Source organism: Cheilinus undulatus, linkage group 8 (genome assembly GCF_018320785.1).
Source record: "Cheilinus undulatus linkage group 8, ASM1832078v1, whole genome shotgun sequence".
In the NCBI taxonomy this organism is placed as follows: domain Eukaryota; kingdom Metazoa; phylum Chordata; class Actinopteri; order Labriformes; family Labridae; genus Cheilinus; species Cheilinus undulatus.
This window is the reverse complement of record NC_054872.1, coordinates 15,924,271-15,948,322: the sequence shown is the minus strand read 5'-3', so window position 1 is coordinate 15,948,322 and position 24,052 is coordinate 15,924,271. Positions and strand designations below refer to the sequence as shown.

The window sequence follows — 24,052 nt, the reverse complement described above, 5'->3', positions numbered from 1 at the left end:
TCAGAGGGAGAAGAATCCCTGGTTTAATCCCACCCTCCGCTCGTATGTAAGCATCTCCCTCCCCTCCTCTCCTCTTTGTCCTTCTGTGTGGTTGCTATAGTAACAGGCTCAGACTCCAAGGCCTGAGACTGGAAGTGAGCAGGGAAGCAGAGCAGTGTTGGAAGAGGTGACGTGGCGAAACAAAAATGAATGAACACAACTAGTGTCTAGGAATAAGAGAATAGAGGATGAAACTAGCATTGGTGGAGCAATGATGTGTGTGGTATATAAGACTAAACCTGCTAAATACCAATGACAATATAAACAAAATTCAGTGTCAAAGAGCTTACTCTGCCTTCATAGACTTGAAATAAGTATTTTGGTGAGATTAAACACAGCTTAATACTATCTCATAAACCCAGGGGGGAAGCTAATATGAAGCCAGAACCAATAGCTAAAAGGCTAAAGATGAAATTATGTTACACTACTAGCAGGTTGGATTTTACACACAGCACCGTACAAAGCTAATGTGCCATAGGGGTCAAGACTGTACGTGTGTAAGACAGTGAGGTTACATCAGCCTCCCTAGGGACGGATGCAGTTACCTTTCCCCCTTTGTATAGGAAAATATGCATGCACTAAAGGAAAACAGGAGTGCTGATTCTGTTGACTAAATATGACTGAAAATGTTTGTTGACAACCTTTTTTCCCATGAGAAAGAAAAATGCATCTTTGACAATGAAACCTCCGGCCTAAAGTAAATTTAGTTTTCATCAAGGACACTGAATGGGACAAAAATATTTCTTCACAATAATCAAAGCACAAGCAGAGATTTTGTGGGAAAACGTAAGTCAATATTTTCATCAGTATAATTTAAAATAGTCAAAGTATTGTTTGTGCCTCAATATTGGCAGTTTCATTTTTGTTAATTTTACAATTGAATATTGAAATTACTTAAAGTTGAATAAATGTATTAACCAAAAGAGAATAAGAAAACCATGAAGAGAAAAAAATAGCTTAAAAAGTGGTCAAAAGTAATGAAGATTTTAAACCTAAGACCTAGACTAAATTTAAAATATCAAATTCAAAAATGGAAAACAATGATAAAACCTTCATGCATTTTCTGTGTAATATACAGTCACGTGCATAAGTTCTAGGCATGTAAGGAACTAAGGATTTATCACAGGGCCTGATGTGCCAAAACGTGGGGCTGGAGAGGGTGGGGGAGGTCGGCCAGAGTCAAGGTCAAGAGATGTAAGCACACATTTGTCAATTGGCAGCCAAGATCAAGCTCAACTGCATATCTTTGTCTGAGCCTTTTCACCCCTTGCAGCATGAGGATGTATACAGAAAATCGGATGTTAAATGTATATTTTAATACTTTTTTTCAAGACCCTCTTCGTATACTTTAAGACCCTATTGCATCTATTTCTAATCCATTACATTAAAGAAATGATTTTATATGTTTAGATCTGAATGTAGGATAAGATTGTGGTATCAGAGAAAAGAAAATGATGGTAGTGTTTCTGACTAACATCATAATGCACTCAACGATTTATTTTCTCTTGCTGCAGGAGGCCAACCCTCAATTTTCTATTTCCTTTTTAATAACAGTTTCATCCAGAATTTTTTTTTTGTCACATGACCTGCAATTCAGACTTCCACCGGCATTACAGCATGTGTTTACAATGTGAAAATCCCTCATCTGAAAAGCCCTCTCCTCTGTTTCATGAGACATGTGGGTGTGATGTCATCACAACATGGAGTGGCTCCCTATTGGTCAGTTTCCTCCTGTAATCATCCTCCCAAACATGTCCTTACATGCCACGGGTTACATGCTCAAAAGAAACCAATCATCTCTGGTGATGTAACAGTGTGCACGTTGGGTTACCTTTATGATTCGTAGTGCAGTTTAACATTTCAACCAATGAGAGCTTCAGGTAAAGATGATTAGCTGGCAGGGAAAATTATTGCATAAAATGTGCATATATATACTATAAGCTATGTCAGATGCCTTTTGTTTGGCATATAGTGTCAGAAAATGTCTCTTGATCTCAAAACTCCTCCTGTCAAACAGAGCCAGGGTGTCAATGAAGGAACCAACTGACCTCTCAGCTCTTTCATCACCCTCAGGGTGTCAAACCCAGCCATCTGTTTGAGGCAGAAATAAGAAGCAGCATGCATACAGTCTGTGGTGAGGATTACAGGGGATAAAAAATCCATATACTGTATCTAATGGAGATAAAAATGCTGGGGATAAATACAGACGGATAAAAAACCAACATGATTTTAGAAAAAAATAACAGTTTGCCACTGTTTCTTATGTAACATGACCTTGACTCCACCTCTTAGCCTTCATGATTGTGATGAATGTCAAGGCAAAGGTGACCATAAAAACACGGAGCATCAGTGTGAAGTTACAGTTCTCAGTTGAGCCTATTTATACTGTGCTTAATCTACTTTTAGAGTTCGATTTTACCCTGAGTCACCGTTCAAGCAGACACAAGTTTAAACTGAATTATTGATAGTGAAGAAACCCCACTCTACGTTCCCCTGGTTTTTCTGAGTGCACGTGTTTTGTGTGGGTCTGTGTGTGTTTGTTTGTGGCTGTGTGCAAATGGGAGTGTGTGTTTTACAGCTGCCTGAGGCGCCAACCTCAGGGCAGCTCTTAATTTAATAAGACAAGAGTCGACACGTGCAGGAATACAAAACAGAGGAAGAGAGGAAGCAAGGGCACATCAGGTGTGTTTGTTGTGGAAACTTTAATCAGCTGTCACACCCACACAGTGATAGGCAGACAGCCAACGATGTGTCTCTGATCTCTATTTGCTGAAGGTCAGTATAAATCTGAAATCTCTACCCTCTATGTTTAAATCATTATGGTAGTTCTCCAATTACTCAAGGATACATCTTAAACTCTTATTTTCTATTACCTCATATTATCAAGAAAAAATGTTAAAACCATCACAATTATGGGAAAGAGATATTTGAGAGTGGGGAATAACCAATGAGTAAGAAGGGTGTGGCATGATATATGTGATCTTTTTTTTTTAAATACCAGTTTAGATGAGATCATTGATAACTGATACTGCAACAAGGGGGAGCTGGATTGAAATAAGACCCTCCTACAGGGATTGTGAACCAATTTTACACAGTTATGACTGTGCACATGTACTTAGAGGGCTGCTTTCCTGAATAAATAATAATACTTAAAAATTAATACATTATGTTAACCAGTTGTTGTGCAGACCACAGTTTATTAAGCTGTGGTGCTGTGCTTAACTGTGCAAAGAGTGCTTGGTAATTATGTGATAAAAACATTTTTAATCCAGACATCCATCATCTAAACTAGTGGTTCCCAAAGTGGGGGTTGTAGCCTCCCAGGGTTAATTTATCCGTTAATGTAGAAATGTGTTCAAATAAAAATGCAAATGTTGACATTACTTTTATGAAAGTGCTGCGCTCTTGTTTTACTGAATCTGTTTTATCCTTCTCTTTTATCTCTTGATGTGGGAACCTCAACATTAAAAATCAAAACTGCTGGGTATTTTCCAAAGTTTGTGGAAAAATTGTTGGTTCATTGCTGAACGATTTGACCTACCTGCACAGAATGAGGACTTTAAAGAAGGCCCAGTCAATCTTGGCTGATCACAGCCATCCTCTGTTGTTAAAGTTTAAGTTGCTTCCATCCAGCCGCAGAATCAGTATGCCTGCATGCAGGCTTCAAAACCCTTTATCCCAGCTGCCACTGGCTTTTTAAATGGATGAAGAATTGGGACCTTGTTTATGATTTTTATTTTGATTTTAATCTGTATTGCTGAGTTATTATTAATTGTTGTTCTCTGTATTTATTTGTTGGCCTGGCGAAAGGCTGTGTTTGAGCAATGATTTGTTTTAAAGCAAATTATCCTCTCAGAAGATAATAAAGACAAGCTTGAACCTTGAAAATAAGTTTAATTTGAAATAAGAACGTCGTTATTAAGTGACATTTTTGCTTAAGTAAAATGCACAAAAAGTACCTAAAATGTCCATTTGTACACAATGCTTTCTACAACATTGTACGCTTTATCCACCTCCAGGTAAGGTGGTGGTCCCAGGTCTCTGCTGCTGTTGTTTTGAGGGTCATTGGCTGAAAAGCTTGGGAACCCCTGATCTAAACCAATGGTTCTCAACTGACCTATCGCCAGGGCCCACCATTGCCTCCTAAACTACAAATTGTGACACATGTCATACATTTTTCAATCAAATCAAAAAGTTTTTTGCTAAAATGGGGGCAGTTTAGCCTGGAGATGGAACAAATGATGTGATGAACCAATGGAGATGGAAGCCCGTCCTTCAAAATAAAAGCACATCATAGTTTTCCCTACATTTTATTTCCAGGCACACATCCGTGATCCACTGAAAATAACTTTGCAGCCCACATTTTGGTCTTGACCCACAAGTTGAGAACTAAGGATCTAAACTGCTTGTACTGTTTTTGGTTGAGGGGGCCTTAGCAGTTCACACATGACTGAAGAAATTCATCCAGTTATTTGCCCTGATTACGATATGAACCCTTCCCTTTTCTGGGTCCAAACATTCCATCAAAATAAAGGGCTATGGTTAATGGGAGTGTATAGTGTAATAGGGTCTTTAGAGATTTCAAAGCTTTAAATAAGGAAACTGTACACTAAACAGTTTTAAGGAGCCTGAATCCAGAGGTCAGTGAGTGAAACATGAAATCACCTGAACAAGGATCAGCAACATTACAGAATAAACCATTGTAGGCTTACATGAGTGTCTCTTCAGACTCTTTCTAACAGGATAAATGTCTCCATCTTGTGGCTGGAGGTGTCATAAACTGACATCACACACCTTATATGTCTGTTATAACCATGCTAAATAAGATGGATCTGAAATTTTAAGATGAGGCTAAGACATTAGTGAATATGTGAAAAATATGTTACAGGCAGACAGATTAACAGCTCATACTTTCAAAGGGTTATCATTGGCTGAAAGTCAGTAGAAATAAAACACCGGCCCTGTATTTTATGACTTAACTCCTCTTTAGTTTCAAGTTTCAGGCCAAAGCCAGAGCTACTTTTTTATGCCTCGATCATTTGCAGATGAAGAACACATCATGAATTTATGGCTTTTACATTTTTTTTTAAACTCAAAACATAATGCAGTGGTATTTAACCACATTGCTACCACTGTTTTCTAAACATGGCCATTCATCTTTGTTTTTTCTGATGTGGAATTCCTAAACACTAGTTTGGACATAGAGCTTGATTTGTACTTGAACAATCCTCATCAGTATAAAAGAAAACTGACATTTTACACAAAGCTGTTGAAAGAAGGGTATGTGATGAACTTACAGAAGTATTTGAGGGTCTCCTCTATCTGTTCAGTAGTCAGGTCGAGGGAAGAGTCGGGGTCCACCAGCGGCGTCCGCAGCCAATCATCTTGGTCGTAGCCAAAGATGGTGTCGGCCCTCAGCTTGTAGACGGGCAGCTGTTCCTCCAATAAACTGATAATCTCGAGCTCCGGCAGATCAGTACTGTTACACACATCTGTACAAAGACAGACACAGACTCTTAGTTTTGCTCTTTGGCATTTTTTCCATTCATAAAATAGAAGAAAACAACTTTTTGCAGTGGAAAATGTCATTTTTCCTCAGCATTAAGCATTAAAACTGATACTGGGCTTTCCTTCCTAATGTGAAGTCCATCCCAACTACAGACAACTGCCTGGTAGGACAGTAAGCATAGGACGCCCTCTAGTGGTAAAAAGATGAACTAACCCAACACTTCTATCAGATACTGTGTACTACAAACAAACTCAGAAAAAATACAGATTTTGCCAAACTGCATCCATGCTTAATTGAAGTAAATTCTTACCCTGATCGGGGCTGCGCATGATTTTCTAACCAACAACATTTATCAGACAGTTGGCCTTACTTTAAAAGAACTGTTTAAGTGCACTTTTACAAATTCATCTCAGAGATACTAAGTACTTAAACAAGAAGTCATCTTTGACATGCAGCTAAACAAGTCAACAAATCTAAAGTCAAAAGCAGCTGGAAACCACTGAGTCAACCAGAGAGCTACATTTATGAGCTGCTGGGAAAACTTCATTATCTTACCTCAGCGTTTAGCTATGTTTGTCTCTGTTCCCTCTCATGTTCAGAGCACAAGTTTTACACTCATTTAGGACTCAAATTAACATTTTCAGTGTTCAGTGTTGAGATGTATAGAAACGTAAAATAAAAAAAGCTCTTTGAGAACTGTCAGAACTGACAAAGACAAAGAATCATGCAGTCAAAATAAAGGCCTTTGTTTCTCTGCCTGTTTCTACGTCTGTCCCTCTCCTCTGCTGCCTGTCTCTCTGCCTCTCTGTCTGTCTGTCTCTAACAATGCTGTCTCTCACAGTTTTCTAATCCAGACTGAATGACTGACTGTGCTGAAAAAGGGAAAAACACACACAGCAGCTGGGAAATCATTCAACAAGCACAGCCAGTGAGGTTAGAAGACAGAGGTGACTACTGAAATACTACTCTTATCCATTTCTACATTCAGTATATCTTATTTTTTGATGGTTTGGGACCCAAAACTAAGCTGGTGAGCTTTTAAAGTGGGTTGCAAATGGGCCTGCAAAAAATATGGCAAAAAAATGACATACATTTGTTTTATTTCACTCTGTTTTCATGATTCAAAGAGATTTAGGTTGTTTTTTTTAGATCCTGACTTATTTATCTTCTGTCCTCCAGATAAGTAACACTGGTTTTCTTATAAATTAATTTGTCCAGATGTCTTAATCCCAGCTAAATTATTTTATTACAGGTAATGGAGTTAAATTAAATGTATGCATGCTTGTCCTTGCAGAGCCTTTGTCATTATGTGCTTTGAATATTGATGTTCCTAGGCGCATATTTCCTGTCCACAGGGATGGAAAGCAGCTAATTACATTTACTCAAATAACTGTAACTGAGTCATGTTTTTGGGTCCTTGTACCTTTTAAAGTACATTTTGAAATCAGTACTTTAACTTCTACTTAAGTAAGTTTTAACCAGAGTAACTGCACTTTTATTTGAGTACAATACTCTTGTGCTTTTTCACCTCTGTTAACTGCAGTAGCACATAGAGAGAGAATGACTCCACATTACAGTGGTGTGAAAAAGTATTTGCCCCTTTTCTGATTCTTGAGTTTTTTGCATATTTATCACACTTAAATGTTTTGGATCATCAAACCAGTTTTTATATTTCACAAAGACAACCCAAGTAAATGGAAAACGCAGTGTTTAAAAGATTATTTAATTTTTTAAGGGGGGAAAAAACCCAAACCTCTCTGGCCCTGTGTGATAAAGCAATTGCCCCCCTTGTTAAATCATGAGTTTACTGTGATTAAACACAGTTTTTGGGAAGCTGAGTTCAATTTCACTGGCCACACCCAGGCCTGATTACCACCAGATGTGTTGAATCAAAAAATCACTTAAATAGAAACTGTCAGACAAAATTAAGTACACTACAAGATCTCAAAAAGAAACACATCATGCCACGAACCAAAGAAATTCAAGAACAAATGAAAAAACAAAGTGATTTGAATCTATCAGTCTGGAAAAGGTTACAAAGCCATTTTCTAGGCTTTGGGACTCCAGCAAACCACAGTCAGAGCCATTATCCACAAATGGAGAAAACAAGGAACAGTGGTGAACCTTCCCAGGAGTGGTCGGCCAACCAAAAACACTCTGAGAGTGCAACCATGACTCATCCAGTAGGTCACAAAAGAACCTAGAATGACATCCAAAGACCTGTAGGCCTCACTGGCCTCAGTTAAGGTCAGAGTTCATGACTCAACCACAAGAAAGACACTGGGCAAAAATGGCACCCATGGGAGAGTTCCAAGGCCAAAACCACTGCTGACCAAAAAGAGCAAAAAGGCTCATCCCACCTTTTCCAGGAAACATCTTGATGATCCCCAAGACTTTTGGAGAAATATTCTGTGGGCTGACGAGACAAAAGTTGAAATTTTTGGAAGGTTTGAGTCCCGTTACATTGGGCGTAAAAATAACAGCATTTGATAAAAAGAACATCATGCCAATAGTCAAACATGGTGGTGGCAGTGTGATGGTCTGGGGCTGCTTTGCTGCTTCAGGACCTGGACCACTTTCTGTGATCGATGGAACAATGAATTCTGCTGTCTACCAGAAAATCCTGAAGGTGAATGTCCGGCCATCAGTATGTGCCCTCAAGCTCAAGCGCTCTTGGGTTATGCAGCAGGACAACTACCCAAAATACACCTGCAAGTCCACCTCTCAATGGCTCAAAAAAAACTAAATTAAGGTTTTGGAGTGGCCTAGTCAGGGTCCGGACTTAAATCCAACTGAGATGCTGTGGTGTGACCTTAAACGGCAGTTCATGCTGGAAAACCCTCCAATATGGCTGAGTTAAAGCAATTCTGTGAAGAAGAGTGGGTCAAAATTCCCCCACAGTGATGAGAAACACTCATCACCCGTTATCGCAAATGCTTGATTTCAGTTATTGCTGCCAAGGGTGGCACAACAAGTTATTAGGTTCAGGGGGCAATTACTTTTTCACACAGGGCCAGATAGGTTTGGATTTTTTTTCCCCCCTTGAAAAATTAGATAACCATTCAAACACTGCATTTTCCATTTACCTGGGTTGTCTTTGTGAAATATAAAGATTGGTTTGATGATCTGAAACATTTAAGTGTGATAAATATGCAAAAAACCCAGGAATCAGAAAGGGGGCAAATACTTTTTCACACCACTGTATATCCCAAAACAGCTGTTGTTCTTCATCATGCCTTTAGGCTGAGTGTTGAGTTGTGTTTGGTTGTCACCTGTTGTACAGTGGTCTCTAATTAGGGTTATTTGCTGATGTATCTGGTGGGTTGTTGTTGTTTTTGATAAGAGATACACATTTGCACCATGAGTGGGGTTAGCCATTGAGTTAGCAATTCCACCTATTACTTTAGGTGTTCCTAAGGATGCATAGTGCATATTCTTCATCAGCATGCACTGCCTTGCTATGAGTTACAATAGTTATGTACTTTTCCACCTCCTCCATCGGATAGGCTATGTGATTAAACCCAAAATATAACTACATTTAGCTGACTAGTTTAAAGTCAGATAATTACATTCTATAATCCAACTTCACACTGCATCAGTTAAACAATGTCAGATCTTTACAATGTGTAACAATATTTTTTCATTACAAAACATTTGTAATTGAAAATCTTCTGAGTTTGGGCTGGTGATTTTTCATTAAGGGGGTAGTGATGGATCATGAGGCTCAAGAAGCTTTGCTGTAGAGCATAGCTGTCAACCTTAGAAATCAACTTTTTGTTTGTTTGTTTGTTTTTTTGGGCATCTGTGTAGCTCAGTGGGTAGAACAGGCACCCAGAGAGGCTGCAGTCCTGCTGGTTGGATCAATTCTCGATCTCTGCGCATGTTTGGTGCATGTCTTTCCCTGCTCTATCCCTAGATTTCCTATCTTTTATCAGCTGACCAATCAAACAAAAGAAAACATGCCACACCAATAAAACTTGTTTTTTTTTTAATTATCAACCATTATCAAACAAGTATATACTGTGTAGCCCTACAGAAGATCAGCAGCTTTATAAACCATTTTAACTATTATCATCCATTGTCACTGTTTTAATAGTCTCCCTCAGTTTTACCAACACTTTACCCCTGAGGTTATGTCAAGTCTATTACTTCCTAATATAAAAAGGCCTTTCTGTATTTCAACTAACTGTCTCTCAAAACCAGGAGTGTAGCTGAAGATTCATGGCAAATCTCTAAGTGTCAAAAATATATATTATACCAGGAGCTACATATGAACAGGACAAAGTCACTGGCCTGCATCCCAAATGTCCTCCTCTGTACTTATTCAAGATCTATCCACTGAACTTCAGCTCCTAAATACAGTACTGATAGGATGTGGGGAAGGATAAAAATAGCACAAAGGCCTGTGTGCCATGTGTGCAGACAAAAGGTCAGTGGAGACAAAAAAAAAGAGTGAGAATTTGTGCGCGTGTCTGTAGTGAATTTAGTCAAAACAAAGTTAATTTTTCAATTTTTAAGGTATGTTCTGACAGTGTATTTCTTCAAATTATGGAGGAGAATTATTTAAACATCGACTTTTTTTCTGTTGTTGACTTTTGTACCCCATTACTGTTCTCAGTCTGTATTTTTATGTAATATACCTTATCCCATTACATCTTTTGGGATCACAATGAGCATCAAAAGGACTACTTTACGTACAACTCTTATCTTATGCTTGTGACTGATTCGTTGGTACCACAGCTGGTATCATAGAGGCATGATCTTGTGAAAAGCAGCAAAGCTTTGGCCAAATAACCAAAAGAAATTCAAGTTCAAGTCTGACATTCAGATTTAAATATAGACACCGGCACAGAGAAGACAACCTGAAGGGTCATTAGCAGCAGTGATAGCAGCCATTAGAGGAGGAAAGTTTAAGTTCAAATATAAGACTAGGGTGCTCACTTATTAGGCACACATACTAAACTAATGCAAATATCTTATCAGCCAATCACAAAGACGCATGTAGACATGGTGAAGTTCAAACTGGGCATCAGAAAGGGGAAAGAAGGTGATTTAGTGACTTTAAAGCATGTCCTGGTTGTTGGTGCAAGGCATATTGTTCTGAATATTTTACTGAGTTAGGCTGGCCACACACTGGATGATAAAACACAGACCACTGACACTTTCAAATTATTCTTCACCTCACAATTTCAACACATGCACTAGACGACTCAGTCAGACTGTCAGATCTCTGGAGACCACACATCTCAGAGTGAAGTTTCACCACACAAGAGAGTTCACAGAATCTCATGTGATCAAATGTGATTTTAGAAGAATAACAAACATGGACTACTATCAACATCCTCGGCTAGCTGTCCCTCCTCAACAGGCTGTCCTGGCATGTGTCACAGTTGCAGCAAAAATCACAAAACAAGGAAAAGAATCCGAATTACATCTTGGCTGGAATGAAGGGACAGTTTTGTTTATGTTTGTGAGCAGTGAAAGTACATAACATCCAGCTGGTGACGCTGGCCGGTCTGCTTGCTATCATTGGTTGGTGTGAGTCATTGGAGGCATCACAACTAGAATGGCAAATATCAAACGTGTTTATTATTTGCGATTCAGGGACTGGTAGGCTACGGGTTGATTTGGGGCAGTAAAATAATTGTGTTGACACCACACACTTAAGGATTATTCAGACAAATAACGAGCCTCCACTCAGGGTCCGCCTCCAAGATCATTTGGGGAGGCAAATCTGGACTCAAATCAGGCCTACAACAGGGCTGTGTGTGGCCGGCCTTACTGGGATGTTAATGTCCAACCATCTCTAGATTTTCCACAGAATGGTGCAAAAAAGAGAAAACATCCAGCAAGAAGCAGTTCTCCTACGTGAAAATGCCCAGTTAATGGCAGATACTCTCAGCTAAGAACAGGAGACTAAAGCTACAATTCACATACACTCACCAAACATGGACACTGGATGACTGGAAAAATGTTGCCTGGTCTGATGAGTCTTGATTTCTGCTGCAACATTACTCTCATTCAAACTCACTTAAATCACCTCTCTTCCCCACTCTTATGCTAGGTTGAACTTCAGCACAATGTCTTGTAGATGAAAAATCAATGCACATCAGAACTGCATTTGCTAATTTCTATGATTCCGAATTTATTTTAATATTTCAAAGAATCTATATTCTTAAGCGTACTTTATCACATGCTGAGTGCATTTTCAAAATCAGACACACTGCTGGTATTTTACTACCTGTGGCGTCTCAGCTGCAGGAGGAAGTATGCTGCCCTGTAAGCATTAGCAGCGCTAGCTCCCAGTATCAGCGATGTTTGCATTATTACCTGACACACTTACATACTGCCTAAGTATGCATAAAATGCTATATTTTTTATTATTGTAATTAGCTGCTAAAACACTACAAATATGCAGATAAAAGCATTATCTTGAACATATTTTGTTAAGCTTTTAATATGAACTCATTATTAACAATCCCTGAGTGCACAACAGACTGGAGTAGATATTGAAATTATCACCACTTTATAAGAAATAGGGAATGTGTTGCCAATCAGGAATTGGTTTGAATCAAAAATTGATTCTGAATCACATCGTGACCCCAGAATAAGAATCAAATTGTGAGATACTGAAAGATTCACATCTTTATTATCTTGACCATGGCCACATGCCTCAATGCATTAGTTACTCCCATGTTGCTGATTAGGCAATTGTGTTAAAGAGCGTGAGCAGGTATACCTAATAAAATGAACGGTGAGTGTAGAACAGATACAAATAAAGGAGAAAATTGGTCATATTAGGTAACAACAATTAAATAATACAAAGATCAAGCAGAGGTGCCAGTGTCAAGACAAAAGCTGTCTGTAAACCCACACAAGAGCAAACACTGCTCTAACAACATCACTGTGTAGTATCACTACACTGACAACCTAAATTAGGTCACAGAAAAGAAGAAGGGTGTACAAGCTCATGAGCTGGCTCATGATTCAACAGTGGTGTCAGACTGAAGAAAAGGTGGATAAAAGTCTACAGATGTTTCTAAAAAGAAAGGTTCAAGTTTAAAATCAAGACAAAGAGCTCTACGTCCAAAATGGCTGCCTCCTGTAAACAAGTACAGTAAAGGAGGGCTACTTTTGGCCATGCTGACCTTTAAGAACACATTCACAGTAGAACCTGGAAACACTGAAAACATCACTATAACCCAGAAATGTTGCAATTTAAGGTTAGTGGTTGATTTTTCTCAGACTGTTAGAAACTCCAACAGTGAAAGGCATGAAAGGACATTTTCTTGAGGGCAAATCCCAAAAGCTCCCTCAACTACAAGTCCAAAAAAGGAGAAAACAGCAGACTGATTCACAGATAGACAAGAAGACAGCTCAAAAGTTCAAACAACAAAGGCAGAAGAGAGAAGCGCTGTCCAGATGTTTGGCAGACTTGTCATAAACTTGTCACAAACAGTAGCTGAAGCTGACAGAAAACCAAACTGTGCACACTGTACTCACTCATGGTGCCTGACGCCCGACAACCACCGGCTCTCCTGTCCCCAATCACATTTTCCACTGGACCAGGAGAGAGCAAGGTCGTACAAAATAACAGAGAGGAGAGAGAGAAAGAAGCGTGTTGGGAGGGTGAGATACAGGAAGAACATGAGAGAGAGAGGGCGTTAAAAGTTTCAGAGGACGGCACTGACTGTAGGAGACAGAGAGAGAGAGGAAAAGGGAGGGAGGAGTGAAGAGTATGAGACCCGAGCCAAACTGGCTCGTCATGCCTGACATGCCAATGACGATAGCCACATAGACTGCCCCGCACTTACTCCCCCTCTCTCTCCCTATCCGTCTCCCTGACTGTGACAGCTACAAACCCAGCTGGATTCTTCCACCAACAAGATAACTAAACACACTCCCTCTGATTCTGCTGCAGAATAAACACGCTGCAGGTCAGTGCAGGCCTGAAGCTCTTCTTACTGTTTGCTTTTCTGGCTGTTCAAGAACATTGTTGCTTCAAAATAAACTTTAGCAGGGAGAGAAACTGTTAGGCAATCTTGTAATGCCAACAACACAAAAGTGTTCCACAGTTTTAATGCTTGCAGCATGGCTCACTAGGTTTGTAATATGTACTCCAATAGGAAACTTTAACTCTGGGATAAATCTTTAAAGTACTATTTTCATGTTTACCTTCCTGATTCAGATTCTGATACCAGGCTTGAGTTACACTATCTCTGTGACTAATGTGGCAACATTTATTCAGATTTCTTGACAAACACTGATATTTGTTTTCCCTGTAACATTTGACCTCATCATGACATTTTATATCTATCTGCTTAATGGTCATTTTACTGAGCTGACCATAAACATATCATAACATGACTGCCAGTCAGCTTGTTCATTTTGTAACTTCGATTCTGGCAATTTCAAAGCAGATTTTGACATTGGATTAATATTTCAACTAACAGGACTCAAGGGATGTGCGTGGTTAAACAATTAAATGGTTAAATTCATGTAACAAATTAGCAGGCACAAGATTTATGAGCAAGGCTGATAATGGTAGCTCCAGCATGCAGTGTTTTCAAGCAGCAAAGAAAAATAGATATACAGTTTAAGTTAAGTTAAACAAAACGTTGCATAACTACATATACTCACCAATATCAATACCCACATTTTCAGCAGTATTGGACGTATTTCTGATAATGGTATCCAAATCAGAACAGCTCTGATAGCAGTATCAATCAAAGTCTCAGTGATGGCACCTATTTAGAAAAAAGACCGAAGGGTCTTTTGAAGCTTACCTATGGTGATCTCCACATTTGAAATGCTGCCTAAACCGAATATTTAGTTAACTTTACACCAGGCAAAGAGGTAGAGCTAGGGCAGGTCTTTTGCCATGCAAAGCTCTGTGTAAGGACAGTCATAAGTCAGGCCAGCTTCTGCAGCCAGCCTCAAGTGGACACTACAGGAATTGGAGAGTTTTTACATTTCCCCCTTCACAAGTTAATGCTTCAGCAGAGCCATCCTGGTCAAAAATGTCTGGTATTATTACTACTATTGGTGTATTTTCTGGCACAGTCATAATACATTTTATTGCCCTTTGGTTATCATTGTGGAGATAAGGAAACAAGTTTTAGTTATAAATTGATATGTGCAGTGACTGGCAAACTTGCCCAAACACATAACAGCATTTATTGAGGTGTTGGTGGTCTTTGGGGGCTTTATACTTTGTTTGATCTTACTGCTTGTAACAAAGGACAACATAACACTGGCCAATCCACTTTGGGTACAGAAAAGTAAGTCAATTGAAATTTAGGCAAGAAATAAGCTAATTTTTTTCAGTTTTCCAAGTCTTCCATGTTTCCATTTCATCTAGAATAACAATCTAATTTCTGAAAATCACTAAAAATGTAAAGAAGAGAAGGTGTACGCAGCTTTTCCCTTTCCTTTTCTTTTAAATTAGATGCATCCTAACAATGGCCTCATTAGGCCAAACTTTAACCTATTCACTCCTACCACGCTTACACCTAGAGCCCCATTAAAGCCACACAACCCAAAGATCAATACTGTTCTCATGAGGCTGCACTAACAACTCTGTCCACAATTAGACTTCAGCAGCTTTAAGTACAGTTAAAAGCTGCCGCTGGTCACAGAGGGTCAGACCATGCCTTACAAGAGAACACGTCAGCTTGGTCAAGTATCTGTGGCAGCCTGCAGGATGTCAGTGTGGGAGACTTGACTGAGGTGTTCAAATGTCACCAGCCGGGTCATTCTGAGTCAAGATTGTGAATGTAATTCCTCACTGGTTACATCTTGAATAGAGACTGGCAACAGCTTAGAAAAAAGAATGCTGTTTAACATTTGTGGGTCATTCTGTTGTTTAATAAATCAATTCTGCCTCTCATACAGATGGTTCAAAATAGTCAAGTATTGAAAAGTATATTATATAACCTGTCACACTGCTTTGTTCTTTCTTATTGTGGCATGGACTCTGAATCCACCCATTACTGAGAGTCTACTGGTGCATCGTGCCAACCATTACAACACAAATTGGCAGACTTGACAGTGCTGATGGTCTGATGACAGCAGCTAGCATTGAGAGGTACTGTACACATGGCTTTGATGCTTAATGGTCAAATTGTTTTGATAATCAAAAGTCATGCTATGTTTGACCCTATGAGAGAAAAGTATCTGTCAGTTTCCCATACACAGTATGGACAAAAGTATTTAGCCACACCTGTTATTTAATAAATTCAGGTGTTTCAATCAAACCTGTTGCCACAAGTGTACAAAAAACAAGCACCTAGCCATGAAGTCTCCATTTGCAAACATTTGTGAGAAAAATGGGTCATTCTGAAGAGCTCAGTGACTTCAAGTGTGGACTGGAACGGAGATTGTGAGTCAGGCCTTCCCGTCCAGTATCAATGCCTAACTTCGTAGATGCTCTACAGAGTAAATGGGCACACATTCTTACAGAAACACTCCAAAATCTTGTAGAAAGTCTTTCAAGAAGAGTAGAGGCTGTTTAAGCAGGAAGAGAGGGTCCAACTCCATATAAGTACATGTATTTGAATACAATACCATTACAGTCAGTGTAAGGGTCAGGCAGTTGAATACTTTTGTCCATATAGTGTTTTTGTAACTGTGCTTGGGCTGGTGTTTCTAATTGGTGGCTGGACATTCCGTGGGATTTTCAAATAATATATAGGAGAGACATACTGCTTTTGAACAACTGCAAAAATCCTGGAAATTTCAAGAATTTTTATGGGTTAGCTGCAACAAAAATGGCTGTATTTTACACCACTGTGTGTCCTTTCTTTTTACAGCCAGCATCTTATCAAATTTTAAACATGAAGATGGGGTGAGTCAGTGTGTGAACCAAGTGGGAACCTTCAGTGTTAAAAAAATTATGTTGATCTGGAAAATCAATAAACTGAGGTCCATTTAAAAGCCAAATATGATCTGCAGTATACAAGTATACTACAATTACACTTGCAAAGGTATGCAGTTTGGTAAATACAGTGTCCAAAAGTCTATTGTTATGAATGCAGCATTAAAATTATAAGGAAAATCCATCCCAAGTGAGTGGGAGAAGGTGCTAATGTTGATATCCAGGCATGTGACCGGTGCAATCAGTGTGCATGTAATGAAAATGACTGTCCCCTGTTCACTATAATGTACACTACTCTTTTTTAAAATACTGTGAATATGTCCAACTACACACTTCAGTATTAATATAAAGGTAAAAACTGCCCTCATAACATTAGACTCTGTTTCCTCATCACAATGCCTCCTGAGACGCCCTCCCCTGTTCAACAGGAATTGTCTCCTGCTGTGAGGGACCTTGGGTGAACTTTAGCCTCGATTTTCTGAAAAAGGTAACAGAAAATTCATGAAAAGATTATCTGAAATATAATGTGGCAGGCACTGATAGTTCCTGTTGCAAAGTTTCAGTAAGACGTGAGCTCTTGAAACAAGCTGGTAAGCAACTACATGACAGGACAGGCAGCTGTATCAGATGTAGAAACATGCAGCTGCACATGCTCACATCCCCTTCAAAAGCCTAAAAACAACCCAGAGTAACAAAGATAGACGAAAAAGAGTAATCACCATTAGTTAGTTACAGGGCATAATGAAATACGCTGCCTCTGGACATAATTCGGTACAATTTGAGGATGTTACACTCACTTGCACAAGACCTTCTAACAACTCCAAGAATATTTTTTCAGCATAGTAAAGAAAGGTTTCTGCAACCAACAAACAATGCAGTTTGGCCTGCTCTGTCTCGTGTGCAGCCAGCCAGTCTCCTTGTGTTCGGTCTATCTCGGATGATTCAGACTTTTCATGAACTAAAAACACAGTAACTATGGCAACCCAGAGTTACTGTGCATGGTAGCACACATCTGACAGACCAAGAGTCCATTAAACATACTACAAATTTAAAGACTCATCCAATAAAGTTTACAACACAGACAGACTGGCAGCATCTTGTCATCACAGTTTCAGTCTCCTGTGTCTTAGCTCTCTCTGCTCTGTGTGATAATGAAAACATCTAAAAAGAAGCGAGATTCCCTCATCATCACGGCACAATGGAAGGTTTTGCATGATGTAATTGCTTCAGAGTGAGCAAGCCGACTCAGCAATTTGAATTCTACTCTGTTTGTCTGCTTACATAACTCCTGTTTCCTCCTGTCTGTACGTCTGTTTGTTCCTGATCTCTCTCTCCTCACCGAGCATCCCATAATTTCACAGTTACTCAACTCTTTACATCACTGCTGGCCAGTCACCACGGAGAGTTCACCTCACGCCTAGGAAACGCTCCATGGCAATGAGCTGCTCCATTCAGCTTTTTTGTGCTCATTCATCCTGTCGACTTCCACACACATGCAAACTTCCACACAAACACACTCTCTCTCTGTGAGGATTCAACCAGAATGAGGGGGAGGGACTGGACGGACTGAGAAGCAAGAGCATAAGAGAGGAAAGGGAACAAAATGCTGAAAATGAAATTTCATATAGATTCAATTGAAAAGTTTGTAACAGTAACCCTCATATACCAGTAGATGGCAGCACTGACCTATGCTCCTTTAACTTTACTTCCTATGAATGACTTCAGTGTTTATCATGTGACTACAGTACCCATTAGCTCAACAGGTGATGTCAACTTCTGGTTTTACAAAATACAGGTTTCATGTCATTGATGTTTGGTTTCTGTTTGCCTGACTACAGGTGTCACTTAAAGAACATGATGGTTTGTTTCTTGTTCAAAATGTCGACCCTTTGTCTGCAGGGATCACAGCATTAAAATCTAAAAGCGATGCATTTACATCTGAAATTCAGATGCAGTTTAGATTAGAGAAAAACAGAACTACAGCAGTTATGAGAGGTTCTGTGCTGAAAGTCACACAACAAACAAAATACCACCATATAGAGTAATAGCATTAACGGATGTTACCTGGATCCTGGCCAATACAAACTTAGGTAAGCTTGCTACAGGCCCCGTAAAAGAATAAGCTGCTTTGAACAGTGAAACGATAGATGAATGAAGTTTGGAAACAGGTTTCTTGGTCTTCTAGGTATAAAAATTCATATGAGGTTGCAGATTTCTTAATTCCTTATTTAAACTAATAAAGGTAAGTGGGTTCATGATTAAGTACTTGAGGTTGTGTAATACAGGAAAGTACAGGAAGGCTCTTTTTTCCTGTTTGTGCATGTAAAAAAACTGCTATTGTCTCAATCACTGCTGGAATCGGTCTGCTGCTGAACAAGTTCTTGGCATCCCTTAAGGCCTTGCTGAAATGGCTTTTTGCCAGGCAGTTTTCAGCTCCCTGTACCCTCCTTGGGGCCCTTTCCTTACTCCTTCTCAGCTCCTTATTTAACAGATGTCAGCTGAGTTTCATGGTAAGATGGTGTACTGGACGAATCCTTTCGTCTAATGGCCATGTACAGTCTCAGCTCACTCCTCCGGATTCATAAAATTAAGAGCTGGTGGTCTTCAGTTTATGTTTGTACACTTCTGCCTCATTAGCAGCGCAAAAAAAATGAATCAATATCAATGAAAAATTCATGATCTATCATTTCAGCTGTTAAAAGCCAGACGCTTGGTCCAGACGGCTCATTCAGACTGTAAAGAGAAAGAAGATGGAGAACAGCACAGCGAAACCAACAACAACAGCACACAAGTGTCCCTCTGCTCCATGGAGAGAAGGATGAGTGGTGGGAGGAAAAGAGGAGAGGAATGAGTGAAAGAGTTGACAGAGAGTCCCCTGGGAGCTTTTGTAGCATGCAGGCTCATAGAGAGAGAGCTGAGGCCCCCTGGAGCTGCTTCACTGACAGGATGTGACATTAGAGCGGGTCACAGAGAGAAGACACTTTCTCACAGCTCCTCAGGACTCTCACTATCACACTCTCTACACAAACTCCCTCAGTACACAGTGTCATTAAAGGGATGCTTATTCTCACACTATACAAACCATTCATATCTCTTGAATTTGACTTTTTGTTATTATTATTGTTTCTTCCTGTTCATTTTTCTCATGTTCAAACGTGTATAGCACTTTGGTTAACTGGGGTTGTTATAGATGGATTATATGGACAAAGATTTGATTTAACTTTGACTTTTGAATTTTGGTTTCATTAATTTAAAAAATGCAAATCAGATGCATGTTTAAATAGATCATTTATTTTAGCCCCATAATGTATTTATTAGGGAAGCAATAACTGATTTTTGTAAATTATAACAACCAATCGTTTAAACGAGTGCAACATTACCAGTGATGGTCTCTGCATCTCTATAGTTGTTTGTGAACTCCTGCAGTGCAGCTGGTAGACTTGCATCACTGACATACTCCTCCTCTTCCTCCTCTTCGCTGACCAATAGGAGCCCTGTGTTTTGGAGCAGCGCTGTGTTTTCAGGATATCGTCCGGGGGTCGGGGCAGAGGAGCAGGTCTGGGGATGCAAAATCTTCGGGTCCAGCTTGGCGCTGAGTGGTTAACGTTTTAAAACATGACAAGCCATGGACAGGACTTGGACTTGCCAATGAATTAGATCTGTCTTGAGGGCATTATTGGACTGTGGAGGATGTCTGGAGCACAGGGCAGGTGGAGGTGACAGAGAGAAACACTCAGTTGAATGTGGAGAGGTTATTTACTGCATACCTGAAAGAGAAAGAAAGAGAGGCATTAATAATTTTGATGTAAAGTTAGGAAAAAATACAGAAAATTCTGTCTGTACATAAACATTGTAACAAACCGTTCGTGTAGTCTCTATGATGGAACTTTAGTGATCCACACACAAACTATTTTTTTATTATAGTCTAAAACAAAAAATTTGCATTGTACTAAATTACATCCTTGTATTATTCTAAGGTAAAGCCTACTTTAGATTATTGTTGGTTTCTGTTAGATGAATGATGAAACATCAACCCCATAAATTAAATATTTAAAGAAAAAAACCCCTTTTCTTTTCAGATCGGTTTTACATTCTCTCGAAGCCTGCTGATCGGTCAACACAGCTTGGATTAAAAATTCACTACAAATGGAAACAAAACACTTAAGTTAGTGAAAATCACGGCTCCTGTGTAATGATTCTTCATTTCCATGTAGGATCTGTGAATAAAGATTAGAACAACTGTGACTGCATGGATGCCATAGTGTACATGTGGCAGGTACTCTAGACAGAGTAGGTTCTGTGTTACTCTGTGTAAGAACCTAATTTTGATTAAATACATTAGCTAATCATATTCTTTAAATTATATCATGGCTTATTTAGGTGTGTCACAAGCAGTGTGACAGAGTTAAATTGCCTTTTCTGCAATACATTCACTACAATTTCACTTTGGGCCACAAAAATGTGCTACTGTAACCAAATTTCAGGGGCTTGGTGCCATGCGGACAGTACTTTAACATTATTTCTATTCCTTAGGGGTCTATACTACATACACAGACTACTGATGAAAAAACTGCAAACTGCACTGTCAAAAATGTGCCTGATAAGCTAGAAGAAACACCATAACACTCAGCAGGCTGTAGGCCAGCATCAAAGAGGAACTTGCCTTAGGTTCTATTAATAGTCAACACTTCATAACACATGAACAGATACACCCAACAACTCTCAAGACAAGCTGTGAGAAGTGTAATCTCATACTGTCGTCATTACAACACAACTGTTTTTTTGCACATATCTATATTCTTCTTCTGATCTTTCCTTTATTGTATTCATGTTCAATCATCTCTCCTTCCCTCCACATCTTTCTTTTTCCATCCCAGACTCTTTTTAGTCATATTTAGTCATAACTCAGTGGCTTATGGGAAACAGAACTGAGGTCACACGTTTCCATTATTTTGGAAATCCAAAAGCCCTCACCACTGTTGCTAATGACAACGAGACATACAGTGACTGCAGAGACATGACAGACTGAAGTGGGTCAGAAGCTCGATCCTTTGAAACACTTCACAGTCTGTGCCCTGAATGAATGCTGCTGATATATCTACAGTAGTGCTGCTGACCAAATAGTGAAGTATTTCCAAATTAAAGTTCAACAGCACCAGGATCAACAGCGTTATGATCAGACATGTTTTAGCCACAACAATCCCGCCCTGTACCGTCCTTCAGCTGGCTCACAATAAACAGGGCTGGGTTTACTTTGAGAGGAAGTGGAGGATTTCAAAACAACGATAAAGCCGGTGATTAAGAACACAATAGTAGCTGCAATTTCTCTCTTGAGGAAAGGTGTGGTTTTCCATTTTCTTTGAATTTATTTCCCCTGATATTGCTGAGAGAATGTTTAGTGAATGTTCAGTTTTACATGCAATTAACTATTCCACAAGGCTTTCAGATACAATTTTTCCATACTCCCTAAAGACGTGCAATGAATCTGACTAATGAAAATGTATCCATGTAGTTGTGGCATGGTGTGGTGTTATAAGTAGGGCTGGGCAATTAATTGCAAATTAGATTAAATCGCAATGTGGCCTGCTGCAATTTTCAAATCCCAGAAAGTGCAATATTTCTTTAACCTGAAATTTGAGTCAAAATACCAGTTTGAAACTTTTTTTGCAGCAGAGGCATTATGCATTAGCCTACATATCATATAATCTTTCTAGTGGCATATTTTTAAATTAGTGTACGAAAAAAAAATATTTTCTTCATTTTTGTATGTTTTTCTTGTTAAATATGAGAGTTATATAAATATATCATTCCCTTTATTACAACAGTTCATATCTAATTTGCAAAATGAGTCAAAATCATCACAATTACATTTTTTTCCACAATTGTTCAGCCCTGGTTTAATCTAATGTTGTGTTGGCTATAGTATAGAATGAACTATTGCTTGTTTTTGTTGGAAAGTACATGAGATGAGAAACTTAAGAAATAATTGCATATTAAATCACAATCGCAATATTGGGTAAAAAAAAAAAAAAATCACAATTCGGTTATTTTCCCAAATCATTCAGTCCTAGTTATAAGCATGTAAAAAACATTCATGATGTTATAAACCGTAACAGCCAGTTGGAGTAAGATAACCTTTGTTTAAGGTCCAGTTTTACTGGGAAGACTTATCCTGCTGATACTGGAAATACTCTACCCTGAAGACAAGTGTGAAGATTTAGAAAATAATTATGATCCAAAGGATATCAAAAGTATACAAGCTGCCAGATAGCCAATAGAAACTCCTGTTTAGAGGCTTTGGTTGTTGTAGCAGGTGACCAAGGTTGGACCTCCCATTCTCACACTTCCCTCCCTCACATCTTCTACAAGACAGTCATCATCTACAAGACAGACATGAAAGCCCTGAAATGATCTAAAAAAAAATCAAATACTGTACAGTTGCCTCCAAATCAAAATCATTGGTTAGTCAAGGCAAGGGCTGGACAGAAGTACTCACAGATAAATCAAAAATAAAGGCAATCACATCCAAACAACCTAAAATGCTTAAGAACACAATTTACAGGCAAAAGTTTCTCATTCTTTTGTCTTGTGTCAAGAAAGGGATAAAGAATAATGTATCCCTCCCAATGACGATTTCTCAATTTTCCATTCAGTTAATCAGTCACTCCCACTCTTGCTTTTAACTGTAACAATATGGACATTACGACACAGCCCACAGATTTTCAATCTCTACTAAAGGAAACCACAGTTGTACCACCCAAATATCTTTCAGAAACTTTACTTCAGATTCTTCAATGGATAACAAAAACCCCAAGGAGGCTGCTGAGGAAAGATCAGCTCAGTCTTTTGGTGTTAAACAGGACTGTTCAAACATGTTTGCATCATAAAACGTTACCATTCCTTTATAACAGAAACTACAAACCAACATACCAACTTCAACTTATAAATCAGGTTTCTTTGTGTGTTTTGAATTACTCTTCATGCAGGAATAAAATGCAAATGATACACAAAAACAGTCCACTCAAGAGAGGCCCAGATTAAAATATAATCCCAAAAAAATTGGGGCGCTGTTAAAAATGTAAATAAAACAGACTGCAGTGAATAGTAAACCTCATAAACTCATCTTTTATTCACAATAGAATTTAAACAACATACTACTGAAACTGAGGCATTTCATGAAAAATCTTGACTCATTTTAAATTTGATGGCAGCAACACATCTCAAAAAAGTAGGGACATGGCGATGTTTACCATTGTGTTTACAACCTCTTCTTTTAACAGCAGCTGGTAAATGTCAAGGACATGAGGAGACCAGTGCTTGGAGTTTTGAGAGAGGAATGTTGTCCCATTTTTGTCTGATGAAGGGTTCTAGCCGGATAACCTGGGTCTTATCTGCCAGAGTTTTTGTTTGATGATGCTTCAGATGTTTTCTACTGTTGAAAGGGCTGGACTGCAGGTGGGTCAGTTCAGCACCTGCCACCTGGACTCTTCTAATGTTAACCCATGCTGTTGTGGTGGATGCAATATGTCATGTAGCATTGTTAGCATTGTCTTGCTGAAATATTCAACGCTTTCTCAGAAAGAGACGTCTGGAGGGGAGAATATGTTGCTCTAAAACCTCTTTATACT

At 39.0% G+C, this 24,052-nt stretch overlaps 1 protein-coding gene across 3 annotated transcripts in view; it reads right to left on the bottom strand.

Moving 5' to 3' along the window:
- trak1a (trafficking protein, kinesin binding 1a) overlaps positions 1-20,016 on the bottom strand; it is a 55,896-nt gene extending 35,880 nt beyond the window's left edge. Inside the window, exons 1-2 of one of the 3 annotated variants that reach the window (XM_041792810.1) lie at positions 19,805-20,016; positions 5,337-5,531 (exon numbers count right to left, since the gene is read on the bottom strand). Coding sequence is in view for 2 of the 3 variants with exons in the window: in XM_041792811.1 (XP_041648745.1) it covers positions 5,337-5,531; positions 13,052-13,055 (199 nt within the window). In the remaining variant the exon portion in view is untranslated. Of the gene's footprint in view, positions 1-5,336; positions 5,532-13,051; positions 13,216-19,804 lie in introns of those variants that run through there. The other 2 variants (XM_041792811.1, XM_041792808.1) reach the window with 2 other exon arrangements.
- Positions 20,017-24,052: the final 4,036 nt, after the last annotated feature.